This window comes from Hyaena hyaena, unplaced genomic scaffold, assembly GCF_003009895.1.
Source record: "Hyaena hyaena isolate Hyena2069 unplaced genomic scaffold, ASM300989v1 scaffold_1090, whole genome shotgun sequence".
NCBI lineage: Eukaryota > Metazoa > Chordata > Mammalia > Carnivora > Hyaenidae > Hyaena > Hyaena hyaena.
Genome location: NW_024081722.1, coordinates 92,500 through 119,724, shown reverse-complemented (window position 1 = coordinate 119,724; position 27,225 = coordinate 92,500). Strand labels below are relative to the sequence as shown.

Genomic DNA, 27,225 nt, shown 5'->3' with positions numbered 1-27,225 from the left:
ATCTAAAGAGCACACTAAGAAGATTTACATGATACCAGGCCATTGGGAATGCTTTCAGAACTTAGTTCTCAAGGACTAGTGATAAAGGGCAATGGCACTTCAGAGTAAAGGTTTTAAAGAAATTAATATTCTATTCATATCAATCTACAATATGCATCTTTACGCAAATAAGTTAATAGCATACATGCCAATGAGATAAATGATTCAAGAGTTCAAATGCTGAGCTGCTCTGATTCTGAGCTAAGCCACAAGAATGTTTGATGGTTCACATAAGAAATGGATCATTGACCATGTTTCTGTTGAATAGGAAATCAGTTTGCAACCAGAACTGACACGAAAGAGCAGTTTAAAACCAGCTCGCAGGTGAGGAATGGGCAGAATAGAGTATCTAGATTAGAGGCAAAGAATAGTATTAACAAAATCCTTGCTGGTGTAAAAACAGACTGTCAGCAGATATTTTGTAGACAGCTTTAGGGAAAAACAACATCAGGGAAACGTGATTAAGGAGTTGTCACTATTTGCCTAGAGAGGAAGGATAGGAAAGAAATAGCAGAACCTCTCACAAGTATACTTGTTCTTAAGTGGGGGCCAAACATACCCTGCACCAGAATCATTGACTCTGTGTGTGTGTGTGTGTGTGTGTGTGTGTGTGTGTGAAAGAGAGAGAGAGAGGAGAGAGAGAGGAGAATACAGATTTTCAGGCCCTCCTGTGGATATACTGAATCACAAATTGAGGTGTGAAGTCCTTAAACATATTAAGACTGAAAATACCATGCATTGCCTTTAAATAGCACAGCAATCATTACATAAAATTCTTCTCTAGAATGGGTTCAGTCATCCTCAGTGAAAACCTTTTGTCAAGATTAAAGTGTCTAAAGAAGAAGGTTAAGAAAGCAGGCACACAAGCAAATTGGTGGACCTTAAATAACAATACCTTATTTTAAACTCCTGTAGAATGTAAACCTATGAATTACAATTAAGGCTTTGCCTCTGAATCCTTAATTTTAAAACAACCAAACAAACAAACAAATAAGACACCCAACTCAAACAAAACTTTGATACAAAATTTTTTGAAGAATTCCAAAAATCTTTAAAACATATTATATATCAACATCACTACCAGTAACTGGAATTATAACACTAATTTGAATAATATAGAAATCATCACACTCATTCATGTATAAATTGTTTGAACAAACACAAGTGTTAGGCACTGTTGTGACCCCTAAGGAAAGTCCAGAAACACAGACAAGAGAGGAAAGAGCTACAGTGCTTCGTTCTCCATATTATATTTAGAGAGGTACGTCTAAGCTGGAAAGCAGAAAGCTTTTCTCCAGGAAGCAGCGATTTAAGCAGATCAGAAGACTGAGCTATCTAGGACAATGACGTAAAGAAATAAGTTTCAGGGAAAGGAAATAGCATGTGCAATATTTGCTAGTGATTAAGAGTATCATGGCTCCAGGGTAAGAATTTCTTAGTTTAGATTCCTATTCCCTCACTTACTAGATCTGTGACCTTGGGCAAAGCACTTCACATCTTTAAACGTCAGTTTCTTCATCCTAAAAATAGGAATAATAATAATATTATGTCATGAAGATATTGCTAGGATCAAATAAGAAAACGCAAATCAAGTTCTGCACATGGCAATGTGCACACAGTAAGTGCTGAAACACGTTGGCCATCACCGTCTGTCCTCACCACAGTCCGTAAGAGGGAGAAAGAGAGGAAACTGAAGACTCTGAAGTGCCTATTTAAAAACCAGATGAATCTTTCACAGCTTTCTAAAGCCACTGAACCGAACAAGAATTTTGATGGCTTCTGAAAATATTGCATCCCATCCACTAATCCTTATTAAATAAGCCCGAGATGAATTATGGACAAACTAACGAGACTAGAACCTCATCTTTGAGCTATGTTTTCAGAACAGCAAATAGTCATAGGAACAAGCACAGAACTTGCACCTCACTTAAGCCAAGTTTCAATGTAGATGGGTGGCTTCAGTGGGCAAAATTAGAAGCTTTTTGTTGGTAGCCATAATAATAAACTGGTCACAGAAGCATCCGTATGTGGACAATGTAGAGACGTCTATGATATGTAATTAAATATAAAATTTGTCTGTTAGATATTTTTCCTTTGAAACTTTAATAATGGACCAAAATTAGTATTGATCCACACACAAAAATGATGGATGTAGTTAACAAAATTCATATTTTTTTCTGAATATATTTTGATTCAAGTAAAAAGTATTGTCTGTTTTCTTTTTTGTTTGTTTTTATGAGCTTTCAGTCTGATTTTTATTTAATTTTTATTTTATTATTATTATTTTAATTTACAAAGTGTTTTCCCCATTCTTGCTCTTACTTTGAAGCTTTTATTTTCTTGTTTCTTTATATTATTGCTCTGGTTGTTTTATCAAAAGTAGAAAACCTTCAATGCTAATATAAAGCCTAGTGTTTTAGGAAATCATTGAAGACAGTCACCATTGGAAATAACATTCTTGCCTTATTTCTTCAAATTTGAAGCAGCCGCTTTTTTTAACTTGTAGAGTTAGAGGTTGTATGTGTTTATTTTTGCCTTTGAATTTTTTTCTTTGTACCTTACTTACTTCCTCCATAAGTTTGTCTATATAATACTTGTAAATTCTAAAACCTATTTATCTTATAGTTCCCCCATGGACCAACAATATCTAGAATATTGAAAGTCTTCTTAAATGCTGCTATATAACATTTACTAATACTTTATTATGTGCTAGGAATTACACTGATTGTTTTGTAGATAGTAACTCATTTAATCCTTGCAACCATCTTATGTCATAGATACTATCATTTAGTGTCTGGTAGGTCTAAGTAACATCCAAGTCACACAGCTAGTAAGAGGCAATGACAGAATGGAAACCAAAAAGTTTGGCTCCACAATCTAGAAACATAACCAACATACTAATCTACTGTTCTGTGCAACAGATTAACACACACACACACACACACACACACACACACACACACACACTGTGAAACTCTGTGTTTCATTTTCAAGGCAATAAAACTTTATTAGGTACATGGAGCAGGGAAATGGGAAAATAACTGAAAATGTGGTCTATTAGTTTTATTATTTCCTTTTCTTTTTTCTAAAATAAAATTTTTGTATACTGAATGAAATTCACTGATTAGAATTTAAAATGAAAAAAAAAATGTTTACAGATTGGGTAGTCAGAGAATCCAGATATCTGTTAGTGGGTGAGCTGATATGTAGAGTATAGTGAGTGTGTGACAGTTACAGGCAGCACATCAGATAGCCAAAAGCCACATGGGTAGATCCACAAAATATTTAGATTATGGTGAAAAAAGATGAGTAGAGACAGTTAAAATATTTAATATACCATTAAATTAAAATAAAAATGAGTATGCAATATTAAATAAACATTTGATGAGGATATATATGAACAACAATGGAAGAAACACCACAACATACAAAGAATCTGCTTTTTTGTGTATGAAAATGACAAATGGATTTGAGACAAAAGTGGTACATAAGAAAATCGATAAACCAGGTGACAGCCTTATGTAGTTCAAGGATGGCAATGTGCCATGAGTTGAGACATCTTATTAACTCAACCCTCACAATTTGAAATACAAATACATATATATATATATGTAAGATATAAAATATATCACATAAAACATAAATATATATACATGAACGAACAAAGGAAGGGAGGAAGAAAAGAGAAACAGAAAAAAGGAAGGGAAAAAGAAAGAGTTTGGATGGACAAATCTTAATTACTTGAGCAAAAAACTTTTCCCAAAATATTAGAGATAACTTGTCTAGCAATTGTTATGTAGAAATTTTATTCAAATTTGAATAAATTCATTGTATATCATAGTTTGAATGCCCCTGTATGTATTTATAAAACTGAGGTAATAAACTTCATCTCTCTAATATAGAAATCAGAACTCAAAAAAAAATCCAGATTTCTTTTCAGCTGGAAAAAGGTATACCACTTGAGATCCATCAAACAGACTTGCCCAGGCAAGATATTGATTCCAATAGGCAACTTAAGAAACCAGGTTCTTCATGGAGTTCTCTCTTTTTTTTGCTTTTTACTGGTGAAGATGGTAGCAAAATATGAATATTTTCTGGCAACAATACAGAAGATTTTTCAGTACAAGGTTTGACACTAGGGGCAACAGTAATGGCAATAAAGTCCCTGCCACTTACTGCTTGACAAATGCAGTGGCAATGTTCCCCTTCATCAGGCCAATATGGTGGCAGAGTATTGAGCATTTATTCTGGAAACATAGCCTTTAATCTTTGAATCTATTCTTCTCAACGATTGTATGAGCCACTTAATATCCTGTATTAAAGACCTCTTCTGTTTAAATCAGCCAGAGTAGATTTTGTTCTCAAGAAAACAGACATTAAAAACAAAAATTGTTCCCAAAAGAGAAATGTGTCAGGTAACAGTCTTAAAGTGAATGGGAATATAGAACCTATGACTTGACTTGGCTGTATTTCAATGTAGCAAAGATCTATTTAGCGTTAAGGGGTGATAATTTTACAATGCCTGGCATACATTTCATCAGCCATGGTCACCTCAAATAAAGTGCTTCTTGAAGGCAATGTTTTGGGTGACAAAATACCACCTGTTTTAGTACTATAAAAGTATGAGAAATAGAAGAATTATGGGAAGAATTGGCTATATCCAACTACACTACAGAATTTAAAGAAATAAAATAAGAAACTTAAAATATTAATTTACAGCTCAAATTGTACTGAGCTGCCAAAAGTCCTCTTATAGTGGAAAGGATCACAGAGCTAAATAGCAAAATCCAAGTCTTATTCCACAGAATTTCTGAATTGTAAAAATAATTGAACTTATTGCATTGCTTTATGAGAAAATGAGGCCACTGATTGGAAACAAGTGAAATCCTGAGCACTGAAATGCAGATATGTGGAAGAATTCAGATGATTCCGAATATTCTCAACTTCTAAAACTTAGGGAGTCTCTTGCTACCTGATTCAGCTATTCCACATCTGACTGAGGAAGTGGTTCCTTCACGTCTTCATTACCAAAAGCACACCTTATCTAAGATTGTTAACTGATAGACTGAAGCAATTCTCTTCCTGTGCAAACCTATTACTCCATCCAAACTCAGGATACTTATATAAACTTGAAAGCCAGTTATCTAGTCTATACTGAGGCAAGAAGCTCCCTGGATAAGAAACTCACAAGATTCTATAACTTACATTTGCCCAATCATGGGAAATGTGTGTAAAGTGGATTTTATGAGTTTCTCAGATGCATAGCTGCTAGAAACCATCTAATTCAAGCTAGTATAAGTGCATGATTAGTGATTCTGGATTCAATTTGCTTCTCCAGGTCAGTGGCACAAGTGCTAAATGTTTCTTCAATCTGTTGACCAAAATCTGGACCAAAAGGTAGCTAAAGTTAAATAAAGTTCAAAAACTGGGAATTCCTTGATAAAATGCAGAAGAAGGAATTATGTGACCTGCTAAAAAAAGAAGTGTTAAAGTGGAATTTGTTTTTCAAGACGTATGAAACTATCCACTAATCACATCTTTAGGAAGGGCCCAGAAGACATTTTCTTTACCATAATGATAAGAAATAAATCCATAGTGCCACATTTATAAGAGAATTCCATCATTTCTATTCTTTATACTTGAGAACATGACGTTGAAGCTGCAGTGAAGTAATAAGGGTGATTGCCCTTCAAGAAGGATTGTGTAATAGCAACATATGTTAATACTGTACATCTGCCTTTCAGCTTTTCTGAAAAGTATTTCTGACTATTTCTAAACAAATGAGGAGGGGGAGGGGTAAATGACCAAACCTTTCACAAGTTATGGAATACTATGTGTGAGCTAATATTAAACCCTGTGTATTCAGAAACACTGATCTGAGAGGATGTTACGGGGGTAATGTGATGAATAAAATTTAGTCCTGAGCCCATATTAAAATTGACATAGTGATGCCTTCTCCATTGTATCCTTTGATCCTTTGACCAGACCATTGGTGTATATTTGGAAAATTTACCTTGCATCTGGAAGAAATTTTTCTTTGACTCTGAGGTCCATGAAATAAAAGCTCTAAAACTACAGTAATGGCCAAACTAAAGTATCTCCATCTTATAAAAAGACTAAGGGCAAATATGTATCATATATGTGTGGAAATTAGTGCCACCATAAAAAATATGGAAGAATAAGGAATAAAGGTTATGAACATTATATGACTTGTTTGGTCTGAGTAGAAGACCAACTAATCTTGGCAAATAACATATTTAATCAGGTAGTGATTACAAAACAACCAAAATGATCTCTCCACTGGCAAAAATTAACAAATATCATCATCATTGTTTAGTATGGTCTAACAGATGACAGTGAACTTTTTCTTTAACATCTCAAAAAACAAAAACCACCAGGAAACATTTGCTGCCACCATGGAAAGAGCAACAATTTACTTTCACCATTTTGTTTCAGCATTCTCTTACATTTCCAGGTCTACAGCATAATTTGATCTTCAAGGAACCTTATCATCTCAACATCCAATGAGACATCATGCTGGTCCACTGCATGAATGGCATCAAGCTGAAAGTACCTGATTAAATAGTATTATCATGTACCCCAGGTACCTTTGCAGGAACCAAGATATGAAAGCCATCAAAACATAAGGACATCTTTCTTAGTGATATTTCTGATAGTCTGGGACAAGTTGGGCTATCTCCTCCAAAATGTTTGCTCCATTTTGCAAATCATATGATGTCAACCAAGCCCTCTGAGGATAGAGCCTCAGATTAATTCAAAACAATTAAAGTTTGGTCTATTATACTCCAGAATTAGAAATCTATACCTTTGCATACTAATTTGTAATACTTTGCATAGTGGTTTGTTTGTCTATTTTTTTGTTGTTAGAATGAGGTAATTTTTTCTTGGGATAAAATATACATTTGTATATACCTGAATATATACATATTTTATTTACATATATAAATACATATATAAACTTTAGCACTTGATACAGTATGCCTAGTGCAAAATTATTTAGAAAAACTGTTTTAAGGATGTTCATGGAAGACTATGATAATGCACATGATTTTGTGAGCAGATAATAAAATTTAAAGATATTTGCTTTCAATGGAATTTTAACTTCCACACTGTGTTAATGTATCACTCAATCTCTATTTATATATCTATCCATTCATGCATCTATCCATTTAACTAGAAGATAGACATTTTAGATAACCTAAACATAAAACAGAAGAACAGCAGAAGTGTTATGTTAATAATCTAAATACTTTTTTAGAAGGAAAGATAATCATGTGTAATTCAACTTTTTGAAAGAATGTATTGAATGAAAGAGATATAAAATTAATAGAAAGCTGGAGAAACTCAGTCAATATTATCCCTTTTCTAAGTTTAAGAATTTTAAATAATTCATGGTTTGCATATTCATTATTTTCTCCACTTTGCAACCTATCTGTTAAGAGATCTTTACACAATTATCATATTCCCAATGAATTTTACTATCATTTCCTCTTTCTCCACAGACAGCATTCTTTTACCATCATGTAAATTACTTTTTTTCTTCATTCTTTCACTTTCAGATGTGTTTTTTTTCCCTTGACCATGAAAATCCTCACAATTTTACAATGCTTTTATGCCACCCTCAGTACTATTCGCTTCATTTTATAAGGAACATAAAGTCCAACTAATTCTAGTACTCAGCTTTTCTTGAAACTTTATATTTTGCTTTTGGTTTGTTTTGTTCTTTAAGTAATCCCTACACCCAACATGGGGCTCAAAGTCATGACCTAGAAATCAACTGATCACTGACTGAGCCAGCCAGGTGCCCCAAAACACCTTTAGACTTTACTAGTAAATTGCATGCAAACAAGTACCATTTGAATTTAGACCACTTCTCACAAGAACAAGATGCTAGACTTCATAATGATATAATGACTGGGAAAATATTTTAAATACTGTATAAACATCCACAAATTTGTCATTTAATCACTATCCTCAGCACAAAATAATTATTTACTTTTATAGACCGATTAGCTTGTGTTAATCAATTTCAATTCCTGGCTTAATGCAAGCTTCTCATCTTGCAAAAAAATTTGCTATTTTTCTTCTTGTACTTTATAAATATAATTCTGAGTCTGGACATCTCTTACTTTGCACTAAAACATATAGTAGATGACTGATGTCAGCCTTCTGTGACCATCTCAAATGACCGCGAGGGGAAACAAAAAAACAAGACGAAACAGAAAATAAGTAAAGCAGAGGTATACAGGCAATGTTTTTGAATAATCCAATAAGAATCAAACATAATGTACTGAGATGTCATAAGGGTTTTTCACATGTCTACGTAGAACTCAGTAAACCTTAATTTTTACAACCAGACCAATTATATCTAGTGACATGCAACCATATGATGGAGAACTGTTGCAAGGATAGATATCCATTCCCTTTTTGCATATAATCCTCTGTAAAATGACATGCTTTGGAGTAATTCTTAAGAGCAATTTGAAATACTGTCTCCTGGGCTACAATCCCCAGTAAGACAATGAATAAAACATTTATTAAGCTATTTTAAGGATGGTGTGTTATTTTAGTCAACAACATATTGTGTTCATGTCACAAAAAAAATAAATCAATCAGAAAATGCCAAAACAAATTACAAATCTGAACCAAATTAAGAAAGAAATGAATTTGTCAGAAAAAGGTCTTTTAAAAAGATTGAAAGTAAAGCTAAAATTTGCTGAAACTTTATATAAAAACATATGGCAAAAATAATTTTCTTTAATTTAATGCTTAAAACTATTCAAATATTAAAAACTACTACAGCCCACTTTCTATTCTGCTGGTACTTGATAAATGTGCGGCAACAATGATATTCAATATAAGACCTCTTGGGAGCTATTTCAAGTTAACAATTTTGGTTAAAATTGAGACTTTGGGGGGCGCCTGGGTGGCTTAGTCGGTTGAGCGTCCGACTTTCGCTTAGGTCATGATCTCGCGGTTCGTGGGTTCGAGCCCCGCGTCGGGCTCTGTGCTGACTGCCAGCTCAGAGCCTGGAGACTATTTCGGAGTCTGTATCTCCCTCTCTCTCTGACCCTCCCCTGCTCACTCTGTCTCTCTCTCTCTCCTAGAAATAAATAAAAATATAAAAAAAAAATTGAGACTTTGGTTCACCTAAAATGTCAGGTACTGAGAAAAATGTCTTCTTGATTTGATTTTTTTTTTGATAGATTTGTAAGCCTTTTACAGTATGTGTATCGTGAGAAGTCAGAAAAAATCAGCAATCAAGAGTCAACAAAACGTCTGCTATGAATACAAACGTTTGTTTTACATGTTAGTCATGCTTTGAACAGCTGGATGAAAATTATTCTTTCATGGTATTTAAGGTATTTATACACCAAAACCACACTTTGCACTCTGAACAGACTACATTCCAAAGACAACTAGAGCAAGTATTTATTAAGTATGTCATTTTAAAAGTATACAGTCATTTCTTATATATAGCTCAGCAGAGAAATATCGTTCAAGTAAGTTGAGGTTATGCAAACTAGAAATTATTCTCCCTAAGGAATACAACTCTTAGTGATTGTATTCAGCCACTGAATACATGTTCAAACATGTTTTCAATATGTTAATGGAAGATTCATACACAGAGCCATGTAAAGTTGAAAGATGTTGCACAAGGAGCCTGAAATCACATGCTGTAAAGTCAATGTTCTTCTGATGTGGGAAGACAGTTTGCATTTACTGAACACTTGTGCCATCTAGATACTGTGATGAATATCAGCATATAACAGTATTGCCAGCAGCTATCTCTAGAATGAAGGAAAACTTAATTTTCACTATTCCTATTCAGTTCTTTAACACTTGTGTTAGTTCTACCTTGGTTAAGGAGAAAATGGAGAAAAATACAAATGATTCATCTAGGGAAATGGGATATGTGTATGCAGTATTTTCTTTCAGAATAAAAAAAATGCTGTGGACATCTATGCAACTGGACAAGAATATCTAGCATATTTAGAATGATTATTAGTGAATTACTCAATTACTTTCATATTACCCAGGCTGCTCTTGAATATTTCCCTCAGTTTGATCAATCAGAAGCAACTATGAACTCAACTGCATGTGTCTTTTGTTCTTAAGAAGTAATGGCTTGATTTACCTGACACATTCACCAATTCAAATTATTTTGGCTAAGACATGATTACAGACAGCATTCTCTTGTCAACCAAGTCATTCTACAAACCTACAAAATTTAACTAATGTTATATGAGCTAAGTCCAATTCAATTCAGTTAAACACATTCTATTTCATTGTGAGTACTGCTGGTAACAATGTCTTAACTGATGAAAGTCAACCTGGGGTACTGATGAGGTGGTGATTTTATGCCCATGGACTGAGAACTGTGGCTAGGGAATAGAGGGGAGTGACATTTAATGCCTCTTCCCACCCAGATACTCTATTGTTGACAAAAACAAGTCATAAATTACCCATAGGCTTTGAATAATTCTTCTCACAAAATCAGTTGAATTCTTAATTTAATCATAGTTTATCTTTGGTTTTCATTTTACCAGGAAAGGAACCCCCTATATTGATTTACTTAAAATTGAATATCTTGAGTGGAAACTATGGGGGAATCATAGCACAAGCAGACCTGTATTTCCTCCTGTCTAATAATTACTCCTTAGAAATTCCAAGAGCTTCATATGGAGCATGTGTTTTCATGCATAGTTCACAGTTATTCTAATTTTGATAAATGAATTTAATAAAGAAAAAATCTTTTGTACATTTTTATTATAATTATAATAGAAATGACAAGAAAAGCCTATTTGGATACGCAAAGAAAATTCAGCTGTGCTGCCAAACAAATAAGCAAATAGAACTGCCTGGTTGTGTTAAATTAAACAAAAAAGTTGAAGTAAACAAAACAACAAAATATGTAGACTTAAGCTATATTAATTGCATGTGTAAAATTTGAGGTAAAACTTTTGCTATGAATGAATTTGAGCCAAAAGTTCTTTTTAGGAATAAAAAATCAGTTGAAACTTCTCTTTTTTTAAGCCCCTGTCCGTGGATGAGAGTGATAAGAAAGCCTTTGCTTTTATTTGTTTATGAAGCATTTTGAGATGTATTCTACTTTAAGTCTGGCCCTCTGGTTTATGAGAAGTTCTCTTATAGATCTCACAGTCTGGCCCTCATTTGGCTATGGAGAAAATTGACAGAGCTCGGCCCAAGGTACATGATTCGGTTGGACATCACACTTACCTGCTTGATTTGTGGTTACATTTACAGACACATATTGCCGGGCTCCTGGGCTCAAGTCGGACACTCCATTCACTGCCTCAATCTCAAAGGTATAGTTTGTGTGAGCGAGAAGATCCACCATCATGACAGAGGTGTTTTTCAGGCCGATCTGCTGGGGGAGGTACCTGACATGACCGCCACACTCGTCACACACACCTGCATGGGAGTTGCACTTCTTGCATGCAATATAATATGAGACATCTTTCCTTCCACCAGTGTCAGCAGGGGGAATCCATTCCAGAAAGACACTAGTTTCATTAACATTTGAGATGGCATTCCGAGGAGCGGAGGGGGGTCCTGGTTTGCAAAGTAAAGTGAGAAAAACATATTTTAAGATGATAACATTAGGCATTGTTTACTACACAAGTCCCTGGTCTGAAGGAGAAAAATAACTTCGCAATCAGTCTTTAAATAGGGAGAATGCAAGAGTCATCAATTTGCAGTAATCTTTGAAAAATCTTGTTCGGGTTTTGTAGAGACAATTGTGGGATTTATACCCTAGAGAAATAACTTATCTTGGCATTGTTATAACTGTTTTGCCTATTGTAAACGTAAGGAAGTATGGAGTAAAACTAGATGCGAAAATAATTTAGATGAAAAATTATATATTAAAAAAGTGGAGTCCTTTGGCAAATCCAAGGAAAAATTCTCCTTGGGGACTGGACTGATTACTTCCTCATTGAGATCTTTCCCAGAAACCTAGCAAGTACACATGAAGGATTTACTAAGCAATGAGCACAAGTGAAAATAGGATTTGTCAGTGTGGCTCTTGACTACAAATTTTGCAGCAAGTAAAACAGTCTTAGCTTTCCTTCAAAATAAATTGCATATCCACAGATAAATCACCAACAGAATTTGAAATCTTTCTCATATGTCAAGAAATATCTAGAGTTTAAGTGGTCAGACACTACAATGTATAATAAAACTTGACTTACTTTGACATTGTTTTAATATATTAGCTCTGCAAATTGTGAATTTTACTTAATGGGAAATCAGAAATTTATTTATAAATAACTCTCAAACACACTATGAGAGTAAGAATGAAAGTTTTCATATCTTGAAGGATCAGCAGAACAAATATACATGTAAATAATAAACAATATCCTTTTGCATTTTACATTATTTCTGAAACTAATAATTAGCTTACTGAAGAGAACTGAAACCAATTCCATATCAGTGTGACTATTGTATACCACTCTGGTGGGGGATGTTGATTAAGAGATAGGCTTTGCATGTGTGTGGGCCGGCGATAAATGGGAAGTCTCTGTGTCTTTCTCTAAATGTTGTTGTAAACCTAAAACTGGTATAAAAAAATAAAGTCTTTTAAAAAGGAATTTCATAATGTCTATGTCCACAGTTGCTTTTCAAATACTTAGAATTATAACTTCAGTCAGTTGTTAATTGTGTATGGTCAGATGTTCCTGAAGTAAAAATACATTTATATTTGTTTCAGATGTAATAAGTAAAGATTTCCCAACAGGGAAGAGAAAGGACTATAGTGGTAGCTGAATGGTTCATAAGTATAAATTGAGCTGTTTGGGATGGCATAGCCTAGTTATCTTAATATTTGCTGTTTTAAGTTTAGACATTATTATTAATTTCTACCTAACATTCATTAAGCCATGACTGTTGAAGACTAAATTTAAATAAAGTGATAAAAAAGCTACCTGATATTTACAAGATGCCTTTTAAATTAAAGGACCCCGTAACCTAAGAATTATCATTTTTGGCAAAATAATCCCTATTTTGACTATATCTATGGTTGAACTCTGTGAATTTTTCCATACATACACCATCACATACTTCAGTATAAAACAGTTACTTTTAAGTTGAAACAATTACCTAAGAGGGAAATAAAGTTTTATTTTTTTTACTATACACTCTAATTTAACAGTGGAAAGTTGTGGAAAAAATGTTTGAGATCAAAATGTTACAGGTTTATTTCTGAAGAAAAAGTAAACAGACTTGAAATACATCTCATTCAGATAGATATCAAACTTTTTTCTTCCCTGTCAACTGAAATAAAGCCAAATTTAACACCTTTCCTCTAAATCTGTAAAAATACATCAGAGTTGGACTCCTCCTTTTCTTCTGACTGCACTACAAACAGTCTCTCAAAATTTTGTGAGGACATGTATGCCTCTTAATGTCAAAAAGAAACTCAAATTCTAATGAAGCTCTAAAGTAGAGGTAAAAAGTAGGAGCTCAGACGGGCATGCACCTAAAAATAGCATAATGAAATCCCACTGCCTGCTAATACATGTGATATGTGAACCAAAACAGAACTATGTACCCTTGATTGAAGCAGATTCATCAAAATCTTTTTTGTTTTTCTTTTCTTATAGATTTATAGCATTTTATTTTCCAGATTTCTAGATATATGTAGTATATGTATTATATATATGGAAGGAATTGGAACCATAATTTTAATTCGAAAGAGCTAAAGCAATAGCAAAATTCAAGATACTCATGTGAACACGTGAACATCAATCAAGCCATCCATTCAGGGGAACATTTGCAGTATTTGTGCTGTTATGAATACAATTATAAATGGAACGCACGCGCTCACAGAATATATATTAGAAAGATCTACACAAGTCCCAACAGTCTTTTGAGAAATGCGTACAAATTAATGTTCTTTTGAAACACAGTATTAGAAATTCACACACCTGGGAACAGAAAATTTGAAGCCTCAAGTCCTGTAAGAGGACGAAGCAGTCCCTGCCACCAGAGCACAGTCTCATCCCAAAGGTAACAAACTTACAGAAAGGGAGACTCAATTCTATGCTGAGAAACAGGAAGATCATGGCTGGATCACTTAAAGAAAAGAATTATTAGAAAATTAAGGAAATTTAAAAGATACTTCAAGACGTGGTTTTCTCTCCCTAATTTACCAGTCTATTATCTAGCCACATTTCCCTCTACTTGGGCATTCTTTTGCTCTGAATAATTGAAATGATCTTTGCTGTAACCAATGTGTATCACTTTCAATTATAGTATTATCTCTTCTATTCAAATGCAACCCCCTAAAAGTGTATGTAATAATGTCATTTACTTATTTGAATAGGACTTGTTTATAATTAGTAACCATCTAATCCATAAAACTAACAGTCTGGTGATAAAAGAATGGCCTTTAGCAATGTAAAGGTAATTAATATCAATTTATGAAAATATGTCTCCCTGACACTACAAAATTCAAATATTGAGGTGCAGATAAAATTTTAGTTTGTGATAATTTATTAAAGGAATTGTATCCCTGTTTATATTTAACAGTAGAATGAATGTCCTAGAATAGATATTAGATTTCAAAAAGTTTTGTCATCATCTTTGAGAGCAATAACAGCTTTCTGGAATCAAAAATAATAAAACAAGGCAAAGTCATGGATATTGAACGTAGTGAGGAAAGGGGATTCACTTTCTTCCCTTTCATTTTGAGCTTTTGTTTGATTTCGCATAGATGCTGAATGTGGAAAATTTATGAAAGGATCTTTGTCATATACACAAATGTGCTTCCTTTTCAGAAATCTGTGGAACACTAGAAAAACAAAAACACCAAAGACATTGTTGGATGTGGATGCTTCCACTGCAAATGTCAGAATTAAATGTTTACTATTCATCATTCTAGTGATATGATTATGTGATATAATTAATAATACTTAAGACCACTCACTAATAAGAAACATGACAACTGCTTGAAAGTCTTAGCTAAAACTTTGGTTTTATATTTGACTCCTAAATATTGTTTGCCAACCCACACCACTCTATGTGGTTTTTCCCACCTTCTTTTATAGATGACCTTCTCACTGGACCTTGTAGTTTAGTGAGGCAGGTAAGAGAAAGGAAAAAAAAAAAAACCCAAAAGTGCTATTTATTGCATGGTTATGTGATCAGAAGCCCGACTTGGGAGAAGAAGAATGAAAAAATTAAAAAAATAAACTTTAATGTGAATAGGGAAATGGGTTCATCAAAGACATGTTTAGCTATCATGAACACTAAAAGAAATCACAACATAAAACAAAATATTCTTTACCTGTCTTAGATGTTGAATTTGAAAGTAGGGAAAATGAATGCTTCTAACAGCGAGTGATAAAAGAGACTCAAACTTTCCAATGCTTACTCAAGAAAATCGAAATTTGGTAAAAAAACCACTATTTTGGAAGATTAAACATTACGCCTGTTTTAGGAAAAATGGTAATAGAATGTAACAGGCTGCATCATGCTCTATCTTCAGAGTGGTGAAAGTTAGTATCACCAGATATCAGTGGGTTTCCTTACTTGTGCATGCCATTGTGGGTGGATCAGACTCCCTCCTGAAATAATCCTTTTCACAGACACAAGAGGTTGAAGCTTCCTCATGGGTGTAACTGTGAGGTGGACATTTGCTGCAGCTCTGGCTGTGAGGTGAGGCTTTGAAGAACCCAGGTCTGCACACTGTCAAAAGAAATAAGAGACTAAGCTTTTCCCTGGAACAGATGCAGTGTTTGTTTTGTGAATAATGTCATTATTTTGACTAGTATACACAGATTACATATAACACAATATTTGCATTAATTTCAAAAATGTTTCATAAGCTTCTGAATCATAAATAACAGGCTACTCATTCAGATAATCAAATATTTAAGTATTTAAATCAAGCATGTCTGGAATGTGTGTATTTTTTAGTGATTTTTATGCTGCAGGAGCTTATAAGAAATTATATTATAAGATACAAGTACTTATATGTACTTAAAACTAAAGTAGGGCTTTGAGTATAGTTTTCATTAACTCTGTTATTAATACAAGTGTGTTGAAGAAATGCTAATTATCTCCGATGCTCATAAAACAGTAAGGTACATAGCAGGTGTAAGAAAATTAATAACTAATAGGTGTTAAAACTATACAAATTTTGTTAGGTTTGGGGGAATGCATGGATGAGCTGGTGTGTCATTCACATTACATTGATTTCAGGAGGAGTCCAATATTAGGCACTTATTTCATGTTAGAACTTCTATTTTATTCAATAAGCATCTATTCTGATATCAGTCATATTTATACTGTATAAATTATTATGATCTATAAATGGTAGAAAATGTGTCTTATTAAACTTTACATTCATAATACTTATCCCAGTGTTTGACCAGAGTAGATGATCCTAAATTGTTATGTCATGCACAAATGAATGAATGACATAGCATGAAGATTATAACTGAACTATTCAGAATCACATAAAGAAAATGTTCTTTGGATATTTGTGTTAACATTTCTGTCAGTGGTCAAGTAAGTGCTAACAGAGTAAATCTTTTTTATTCTGCTCATTCCTTAACCTCTTCTGTCTTTCTTTCTTCTGAATGGCTAATAATCCCAAACACTTATTCCAATTGCCCAATATATGGGCCAATTGTAAACCATCAAACTGAAGGTTTCATTACCTTTTAGGGATTAGGTTACATAAAACTAATCAACCACATATATCTTTTCTATTTTCAGAATTCAGTACATACACTTAAGAGCATTTATTCAAACATCAATGGAAATTGCTAGAGCTCAAAGGTAAACTTGTATTTCAATGGAAATATTTGATAGACATAATAAATTTTGGTTAATTTTCATGTGCTATAAATAATTTGGGTTTTTAGTAATCCATGCTAAGGCTTTTTGCCATCACCATGAATAATCAGGAATTGACAAAAATGAGAAGGTACCTTCTCAGTAGATCTAATTATAGTGATAGCAAAGTCTTAATGCTCTTATAAATTCAGAGAGAATATAAAAGGTATTTGAAAGATAAGAAGAACTTTTTGATAGTATTAGGGACATTCTTGTAGTTAAATGATTAGGGAAATATTTAAATATTATTTTTCTCATAATAGGGTTGCTGTAGCAGCCAATACCATTCCTAGCTAAGTTACACATTTTTTTCTTTTATTCTCTTCTGTAAAACCATTCTCATTTTAAATATTATTTTCAAAGACATGAAGTGTCAGTCCACAATTCTGCCTATTTGGAAATCAGTGATCATTTATGAAACAAGTCATTTATTTCCTTTTAATGAATGTTAAAAGGAATAAGTTAAACTTAAGTTAACTTAAAAACTTGTTTTGATACCATATATAACACTAGTATTTAACCTTTCATGAAAACTTTGGAAACAGAAAGTAATATAAATGTCATTTAAAGTGGCAAGTGTATCTTTCTCATCTGCAGTTTAACAAAATCCTTTCAGCAGATGTAGTGGGACAGGAATTTTGCTTGGTACTAGGTAACAGAGATAAATAAGATAGACATGTGTCTGCCTTTATGAGTCTTAAAAGTATTCCACGAATAATTACAAATATGATTATGATCGAAAAAAGAAACAGCATGGAAGTGAAAATTGATACCTAATTTAGACTGGAATATCAAAAAGACTTCCTAAGGAAACTGAGCCTCTGTTGAGATTAAAACAAAATATTAAAAAGGGAAATTATCCAATCTGCATTTGCATTAGGGGGGTATTAGAGTGCATTAGCGTGCATTAGAGAGGCAATACCTTGCAAAGGAAGAAAACAGGTGGAGAGCAAATAAGGAGATAGAGAAAACTAAAAGATCAGGATGATAGAATTAAAATGGCAGAGATAAAGTTAAAGGGAAAAGGACACCAGGTCACACCTTAGAGGTTTTATAATTTGGGGTCATTACATAATTTTAAGCAGAGAAATATGAAGATCACAATGATGTTTGAGAGATCAGTGTGGGTAATAGTTTGGAGAGGAGTAGGGATGGAGTCATTCTCTCAGAGAACGCCGGGTATGAAATGAGTTTGGGGGAAGATAATGATTATGTTTAAGGTATTATTTAATTTGATATAGTTCAAGAAATTCAAATAGTAGTATAGAGAGGAAAACAGCGAACTCAATGTTATCCAAGAAAAAAATGTATATGCAATTATTCATTGCCTTTAAATCATGGCCCCAAATGGGACCTACAATGCTGCTAGACAATCTTAGTATTATTTCCTTAGTTAACTTTGGTTTTCAGCACCAACATTATTTTGTAGCTTCTCCTCTCTCTTCTTATTCCTTAGAAGCTCTATTCCTTTGTGATCTCTTGCTGGTACATTTTTCTGTGTGCTGAGAAAACAGAAGTCATTAAAGAAACTTGCTTATTTTCTTACCACCAATCTCCAAATCTATATGCACTTGGGCTGCCATGCTGTCTACCTTCCTTCTTATGAAAATGGAAATGTGTTTTGATTCTATCAAAGAAAAATATCTTTATTTGAATTAAGAACCTCATCTCTACTCTTGAGAGTAATCTTTCAAATATCTACTATCCCTTTTACATGCTCAGTCTCTCTCTCTCAATCTCTTCCTCTCTATCTCTCTCACCTGGTCATTCATATCACCCCAATACAGTTTTCCAGGATTTTTCAATGGACACAAAGTGAAGCAAAACAAACGAATAACAATAATAAACTATCAATCTCATTGATCCCAATTCTCCCTGTAGCTATCAAATAGTTTTGCTCCCCTTCAGAACACAATTTCTTAAATTATTATTCCATACATACATCTCTAGTTCCTATTTATTTTTTTTTAACATTTATTTATCATTGAGAGACAGAAAGACACAGAGTATGGTCATGGGAGGGGCAAGAGAGAAGGAGAATCTGAAGCAGGTTCCAGGCTCTGAGCTGTCAACACAGAGCCACATGTGGGACTTGAACTCACAAACCGTGAGATCATAATCTGAGCTGAAGTCAGAGGCTCAACAGACTGAGCCACCCAGGCTCCTCTCTAGTTACTATTTTAAATCAAACATTGGTACGGTCCACTTCCCTGAAATTGTTTTTGTTAAGATTGCAGTTATCTTGTTGCCATACTTCTCAACAGCATTTGATCATGTCCTTTTTGGGAAAATCCAATTAATTTTACTACAAAATGCAAGCATAGTCTGCAAGTTTCCACATGAAAAGAAATCCTTCAAATGTGGTCTCCTCCCACACTCCCTGTCTCCATCCATACTAATCTACTTATAATTTCTTGTACTTGAGAAACTCTTCTATCTGCTTCTGAATATTGCAGGGAAAGCATTCTAGACTAAAAGAGAAGAAGTGTAAGAAAAAGTTTGTAGTCTATGCTAAGGAAATTAGATTTAATCTGAATGCATTTGGAAGACACCAAGTATTTGTTTTTGAGGGCACTCCTTCTGTCAAGCACTGTGGCAAGGAATATTTATATTGTGGTCAGAAAATAAAACGTGTACTGGAGAGTACCCTGAAACCACAACATATCTGGGGAGACCAAAAATAAAGAGTGATAATCAAAAGAAGCAAAATTGAATTTTTTGCATTTTAATTATGGCAATAGTTCATAAATAATTATTAAGGTGAGTAGTAAAATTTCTTTTAATTCCAACTTTATATGGTTTACTTAAACACTTAAGCAAAAAGGAGCTTCTGCAGCAAAATTGTGTCAAATAATATTTGCATGCTGCCTAAACATTAGAAAATAGTACATCAGTCCATTTAAGTTGAAGGAAGAGTAGGAGACAAGAAATGTATCCTATGTTAATATGCTTCATTAAGTGATTAGTCAATCCTTAGAGAGAAGGAAACTTTTTTTTTTGGAAGGAACTATTTTTAATAATTCCTATTTTGTACATGCTCCAAAGTCCTTTTATTCCATGATGCTAGTGATGATCTCCCTGGCTACATAACCTTTCCTTACACATCTTTTAGATCTAGAAACTATTTAATATTAAATGGTTAGCTATTTAACATTAAAACTATTTAATAGCATATTTGCCATATGCTAATGACATATAGCAAAATTTTTGTAATAATTTTATGTGTAAGAATATTCACCTGCTCCCGACTATATATACACATTCTGGAGAATGGAAATAGTTCATTTGATTTTCAATATTTGTAGCATAATTCATTGTTTTGAGTACATATTCAGCAACATTTATTGGGTACATTTGTGTCATCAGGGTAAAAAAGATATAGCAGAACGTAATAAAAGCTGATGAAGTTAAGTTATTTAAATATTAAGTCTTGGCAAGTAAATAATAATATGTATTAGTTACATCTACACTGACTACTTTAGAAGTTTTACAGAAGCTACCAACACTCCAGTTTTCATATTTATTTAGAAAATAAGAATGTTAATTACACTATTAAAATAGTTTAAAAAATCTAAAGCAAATGTACATCATCAGTGTATGAATTTCATTTCTTAAAGTTGCAGAAAGGTGTTGCCTAATCTAACAAGAAAATGTTTTGAAGTTCTCAAAATTGAAAACTAATTTGACAATAAACTATTTGTAAAAAAAAAAGAAAAAAAAAAGAAGTTCTCAAAATTGCCAAAAAAGTTTAAACTGACAATTTGGGATTTTCCCCACACTTTATTAAGTCAACTAAATTATTTTTAATGTTCCCAAAAAACTTTAGCCTTAAAGGTCCATCACCCTTGGGATACCTACGTGAATTCATTTTATAATTCAGGAATATGGTCAACAACAACAAAAAACTCACAAAATTCAGCCCCTCTTGTTTTCCGAGCTGTGGGGTAAACATACTCTTTGTGCTGCATGTTCTTCTCTCTCTAGATACCAGCAATCATGGCTCCCTCATCTTCACACCAAGTGCAAACTATTTCTTCCCTAAACTACATCACTGCACTTCCTACCCTCCTCAATGTGGCCTCTTCTCTCCCTTTAGTTATGGAGGGTTTTTTGTCAGCCTTCTGGAAGATTTCTGGAGTATTTAGGATTTGATATTTATTTGTCTTTGTGGGGCAAGAGAAGGTTAGGATCTTCCCTTTCTGCTGCCATTTTGGGGACTTCTTCTAGAACAAGAACATTATTGATAAATATATTAAGTCTTTTGGTCTCTTTCTATTTATGTTTATGCTTATAATTTAGTCCTACTAAATATTAATAGAAGTCCCAATAATATGATAATTATAAATGAAGAGTAAAGTTAATTGCTATAGATCTTTTAGATATTTATTCATTCAACATATGTAATGAGCCATGCTTATGTGTCATAAACTATATAGGACACTGGACATGCATACCTAATTAAAACCTATTCATTGCCATCATTCCATTAAATAACTCAGTCATGTGTAACAATTGCTTATACATATTTAGTCTGGTGCATATTTAGACTTTCATTAATTGTTTAATGTTGTTCAGTATTAATATACACACTTTTAAAAAACACTCAAAATGAGAATTTAAAAATAGTTTGTGTGTGGGCATGTGTGTGTGTTTGTGTGTGTACAGAGACAAAAAATCATGGTTCCTCAGTAAGAGACTAAACACATATATAATGCAATATCTTCCAATTAAAAATAAAATACAGATGGGTAATTTTAGAAACTTTAGGATTGTTTGACTTTAACATTTTAATGTTTGTAATATGTATCTTTTATACATCTTTTATACAAAATATATTCTATATTTTATAGAAATATTGTATTATGTAGCATCAGTGATCAATTGTAATACTGAGCCACCTCCCATAGTTCAGATAAGAAACTATTCCCTCTCCTACAGTTCAGAAAAGACCAGAGTATCCTTAAATGTAGTAAAAAAAAAAAAAAAAAATGTAGTAAAAGAGATTATGCACCAATATCTCTTTCTACTTTACATCTAAGATTAGAGTTTATATACTTCGTAACTAATAGCTAGCAAAATTAGAAAATACTCAAAATTTAAAACATACTGAAGAAAATATGTATCAGTGTAACTAACTTATAAGCTAGGACGGAATGTTTTCTTTGCTCAAGTAAAGCATGTTGATTCAATTATATTTAGTTCAAAAGTATTAATTGACAAGGGATATGTTTCATAAGATAAAATAGTTAAAATAAACTTAAATATTAGTTTCACAAGTCTAAATACCAAAAATCTTGCATAGTATTCTTGGAAAACATCCTACAGTGGTATGACAATATATTTCTCCACCTTGGCAACATGGACATGCTGAAGATATAGTAACAAACCATGAGGCTCCTTGTGGTTTGGAAAGGACTGACACATGACCCCTAAGCTATGGGTAGTTGTAAATCATATTACCACTTTATATTTATTTAGTTGAATCTTATTAAAATAAAAGACATAATTTCAGCAATTTTTCAAAGCCTTCTACAACCTATCTACATTAGAATGAATATTTATTGGAGATAATAGAACTCATGGTATCTATCAAAGCAGAGGTTTTTTTCCCTGTAGTTATTGATGGATTCAAGTTTTCTATAATAACACATTATGATAATTTTAAAGTTTTAATTATTAATTTTACTGGATACTTTTCATGTCTCTATAGTTTCAATAGATATTTAAGGTGCTGAACAGTTTTGCTCTCCCACTCAAATAAATATGAATCAGTTCAGATCAGCATACTTCAATAGCAGTGTGTGTAGGATATGTATGTCAGTGTGTGTATGTGTGTGCAAAACACTATTGATATTGGTTACATATTTTCCCTTTTATTGACACTTTACTTAGATAAAGATTGAAAAGAATACATTGAAGGATTTAGGAGAAGTTAGTATAACCTATTTTTGAACTGAATATTGTACCTCCTCTACTTTTAAACATTATCCTTATTTTTTCATAGATACAAACAAAAAGTTATCTATCTAAACAAAGAGTTAACCTTGACATCAACAAATACTGTATGCAGTTGTTTTATTATATCATTTTGGACCTATGAACAACTTTGCTTTTGAGCAGTTTTTCACAATTTAAATTCTTTGTAAGTTAGGAAGCATGAACTATCAGATATGTTTGATGAATCCAGATCTCAGTGCATTTGTAACTTAGAAAATCAGAAAAATAGTAACTAATTTAAATCAAATTAAATGACTTTTGAATTTTAAATGGTAAATATTCTGGTACTTTCTTTTAGTATTCATTCAATTGGTGAGAGGATTAAAACAAAAAAGAAAAAAAGAATAAAAACACAGTAGATGACTAGATTATGAAACATTGATTTTAAAATTCCTTTTTAGAATACCTAAATTCTTTTTCTTTTTTAAATTTTTAAATGTTTATTTATTTTTGAGAGAGAGAGACACAGAGTGTGAGGAGGGGAGGGTCAGAGAGAGAGGTAGACATAGAATCTGAAACAGGCTACAGGCTCTGAGCTGTCAGCACAGAGCCTGACTGACATGGGGCTTGAATCCATGAACTGTGAGATCATGACCTGAGCTCAAGTTGCCCGCTTAGATGACTGAGCCACCCAGGCGCCCCACCTAAATTCTTTTTAGAGTATCTAAAAGTTAGCACCATCCCTTGAAAATATTTTCAACATATTTTTATGAGTTAGTTCATTTCCAAAATATATTTCTTTCATATCTTCCAAAGCAAAATTAATGTGATTATTTTATAAGTTTAGAAAAAAGCCAGAAATCTATGTTTTTGAAAATAAACTTATTACAGAAAATTGTACAAAAGGGGAAATCTGTAGATAAATGCTATCTTACCTATTACACACCACAAAGCTTATAAAATTTATAAAATTTATAAACCTTATAAAAGGACATAATTTTATCTTCTCTAAATTAAAACATAACCAAGTTCCCTACTTAAGTTTTTCTCTCATTGTAGGTACAGGTAATTTTTCTGTACAAATTGCTGGAACCTGATGTCATCTAGGCCTTTTCACATTATTTCATACTGAATATGTTAAAAACTAAACACTGATGAATAGCATAAAGTAATCTTGTATCAGCCTTTAGTGTTTTTCCTCATTATTGAATGATTCAATCCATGTGCTTTTCTGAACATTATTTGTGATAATATGTTTACTGCCTTGATAGAAGGGACGTATTATTTAAATATTAAGCTAAATGCTTTATCCTGTAATTGAAAGAAAACCTTATATCCTGTGTATTTGATCTGATGTATCCATTATTTCTAGAATCAGGTAGTGAAAGCCAGTTTGTTTACCTCATGTCTGTATGGTCATAAAATAAGTCCAGTTATGAATCATGAAGGGAATATGTGCCAGTTAATGCAATAAAACTTCCATGAAGGGATAAAAAAATACAACACAACATATGTTATGAAAGTATATGCAATGTCTGGCTCAGGGTCTTGGCCTTAACTGCTAAGGTAAAAATAGTGATTTCTGTTATGAACATTTCTCCTTGCACCATTGGGCATTACATCTTAGTTCAGCAACTCAGAAGACAATACTGACTGTGCAAAAAAATAATATTTCTTCTGATATGATGAAAAAGTACACATTAAATACACACATTAAATTTAAACACATGAATTTTAAATCAACATAAATTAACACATTAATTTTAAAATAAAGAATAAACCATTATATGTAGTATAAATGCATTTGTGATTATATTGTCTCTTTAAAAATCAAACAACCACAGCAAAAGGAAAATATAGTCCTTAGTATAGTCACAAAATTACTGCTCTGATTGATTATAATTTATGTAAAACCTTAACAATGTAGTTCTTTTAAAAGCATAGGTAGATATAGAAAGATTAAATATAAAAAGTGCTTGAAAACTATAATTTGCCTTAAAACAAAAGACATTTTCAAAAATTGCTCTGATAATTTGTGGGAAAGCATATGTGGAGTAGAAGATGGAGCTAATTTTTAGCCAGGAATATAAATACAAGGACGTATAACGGAAGCATAAGTCATGCTGTTGTCCTAAACCAGTTTTCTGCAAATTGTACACTGAGAATAAAAATGGATCAAACCAGTTTGCAAGTGTTCAACTCATATCTACGTAATACTGTTCTTTCAAACTGAAGGTCTGTGAATTAGCAAAAGCAACTGGTTAGTGCAGCTCATTTGGCTAAAGCAGTCATCCTATTGCCCCTAATTTTCAGTGTGCAAATGTCCTACTGTGTCTCAAATTAAGCAATTTCAGATGTCATCATTAGGAGCAAAATTTTTTATTCACAGAATGGGAACTTCATACCCAAAATAGCTTGGTAAAGACTTGGTCTTTAAAATTAAACCTTATTTCTAAAACTTTTACCAAGGCAAACTGTTAAATATATTTTATAACATCATATATTACATTATTTTTATTTGTCTATGTTTAGTTCACATATATTTTCTTTTTAGTTTATTGTGATCAGCACTAGAAAATTAGTCGATCATCCCTAGCATTTAGTTTTATGCCCTAGCTATCTGGCAATCTCAATTTCAAAACCAGAATGGGTCTTGGCTTTTTTTCAGAAGCCAGAGCAGGAAGAAAAAGGAAGCCAGAAAAACAGTAACTCTAAATGGTTGATCTCAGGGATGATTAGAAAGCAGTTCTTTATTTTGTAATATGGAAACTTAAACTTTTGGGTTATAATCATAACCCAAATTAGATTATATTTTAAAGCATATTCTTTTTCCATTGTCATTTTATGATTATCACCATCTATCACCATGTCATCATGTGTCGTCTTTTCTAGCCACATAACATAGAGATAATAATAACAATAGACATACTAATAAAACAAACTGACATATATTCAGCATGTCTACTGGTGCCAGTTAGTGAGTGAAACACTACACAGATCCATATCATTTAATTAGTACAATGAAGATATGAAGTCAGTGGATTAGTATCTCCATTTCATAGATACAAGGCTAAGCAATCTGCCTAAGACTTTACAACCAGCCGGCATTAACTGGTGAGTCTGGGGATTCAGCACAGATGTATTTGGTAACACAGCTCAGCTTTCTCACTGTTACTCTGGAGAAAGCAGACCTTGAAGTATTGTCTTTCTGGTTCTTGGGTAATAGTCACTGTCCATCTAATTAACCATTCTCAAGGACTGAAGATTGCTGAGGGCATTTTAAATGTATTGTATGTGATATAGAATGTTATTAGCCAGATATAAATTCACTAGTTTTTCTTATTACTGTGTTCTCCACAGTGCTTGTTCTTAACTCTCAGTCCATGTGGCCATCCATATACTCTCTCTTTTTTGGTTAGAAGAGCATAGACTTCTAGGTCACACAAATTTGAGTTCAAATCTTAGCAATTTTACATTATATCTATATGATCCTTGAGAGAAACTTTATAACCTTGAGTCTAAATTTACTTCTCTGTAAAATACGGGTATTTGTAAGTACTTAATTATATAATTAAATAATATTTATATGATATGTGATATACTTGCACCCATAAATGCATAGCACACAGCTTGACAGAGAATGAGTATTCAACAAATGATACTCTTTAAGAAACTATTATAATTCTTATTGAGGGGGAGGGGCAAGATGGCAGAGAAATAAGGAGCTCCGTACCTGCATTCACGCCCAGGCATCACACGGAAAAGATCTGAAGCCATCAGAAACCATACCACACCCAAGAGATTGGGAGAGAAAATACAGACTCCACTGAGAAAGCCTTCTAATGGCTACCTCAAGAAACAAGCCGGAGTACACAGGGTGGAGAGTCTCAAATATCACTACAAATAGGGAAATAAAATAACCAAGGTCCCAACAAGAGAGACCAAGAGATACCATTCAAAAAACTCTCTGAAAGGATAGGCTCTGGACAGTCAAAGAGTCTTCTTGGATATAGCAGTGCTCATAGATACAGAGAGATAACAGGTCTTTAAAACCAACAAGAGCCGGAAGCTAACTAAAATGACGAAACGAAAGAGCTCTCCTCCAAAGAAACTCCAAGAAGAAATGACAGCTAATGAACTGCTCAAAATAGATAACAGCAGCATCACTGAACAAGATTTTAGAATAATAATGGTAAAATTAATAGTTGGGCTTGAAAAAAACATAGCAGACATCAAAGAAACTATGGCTACAGACAGAATGGAAAATAAAAATAGGCATGAAGAATTAAAAAATGCGATAAATGAGATCCATAATAAATTAGAGGCCTCCAATACACGGATTGAAGAGGCAGAAAGGAGAAT

At 33.0% G+C, this 27,225-nt stretch overlaps 1 protein-coding gene across 1 annotated transcript in view; it reads right to left on the bottom strand.

Annotated features, from left to right (window-relative positions):
- EPHA5 (EPH receptor A5) overlaps window positions 1–27,225 on the bottom strand; it is a 269,981-nt gene that overhangs the window by 151,497 nt on the left and 91,259 nt on the right. Inside the window, exons 2-3 of the mRNA XM_039222255.1 lie at window positions 15,616–15,771; window positions 11,302–11,637 (exon numbers count right to left, since the gene is read on the bottom strand). Coding sequence (XP_039078186.1) covers window positions 11,302–11,637; window positions 15,616–15,771 — 492 coding nt within the window. The remainder of the gene's footprint in view (window positions 1–11,301; window positions 11,638–15,615; window positions 15,772–27,225) is intronic.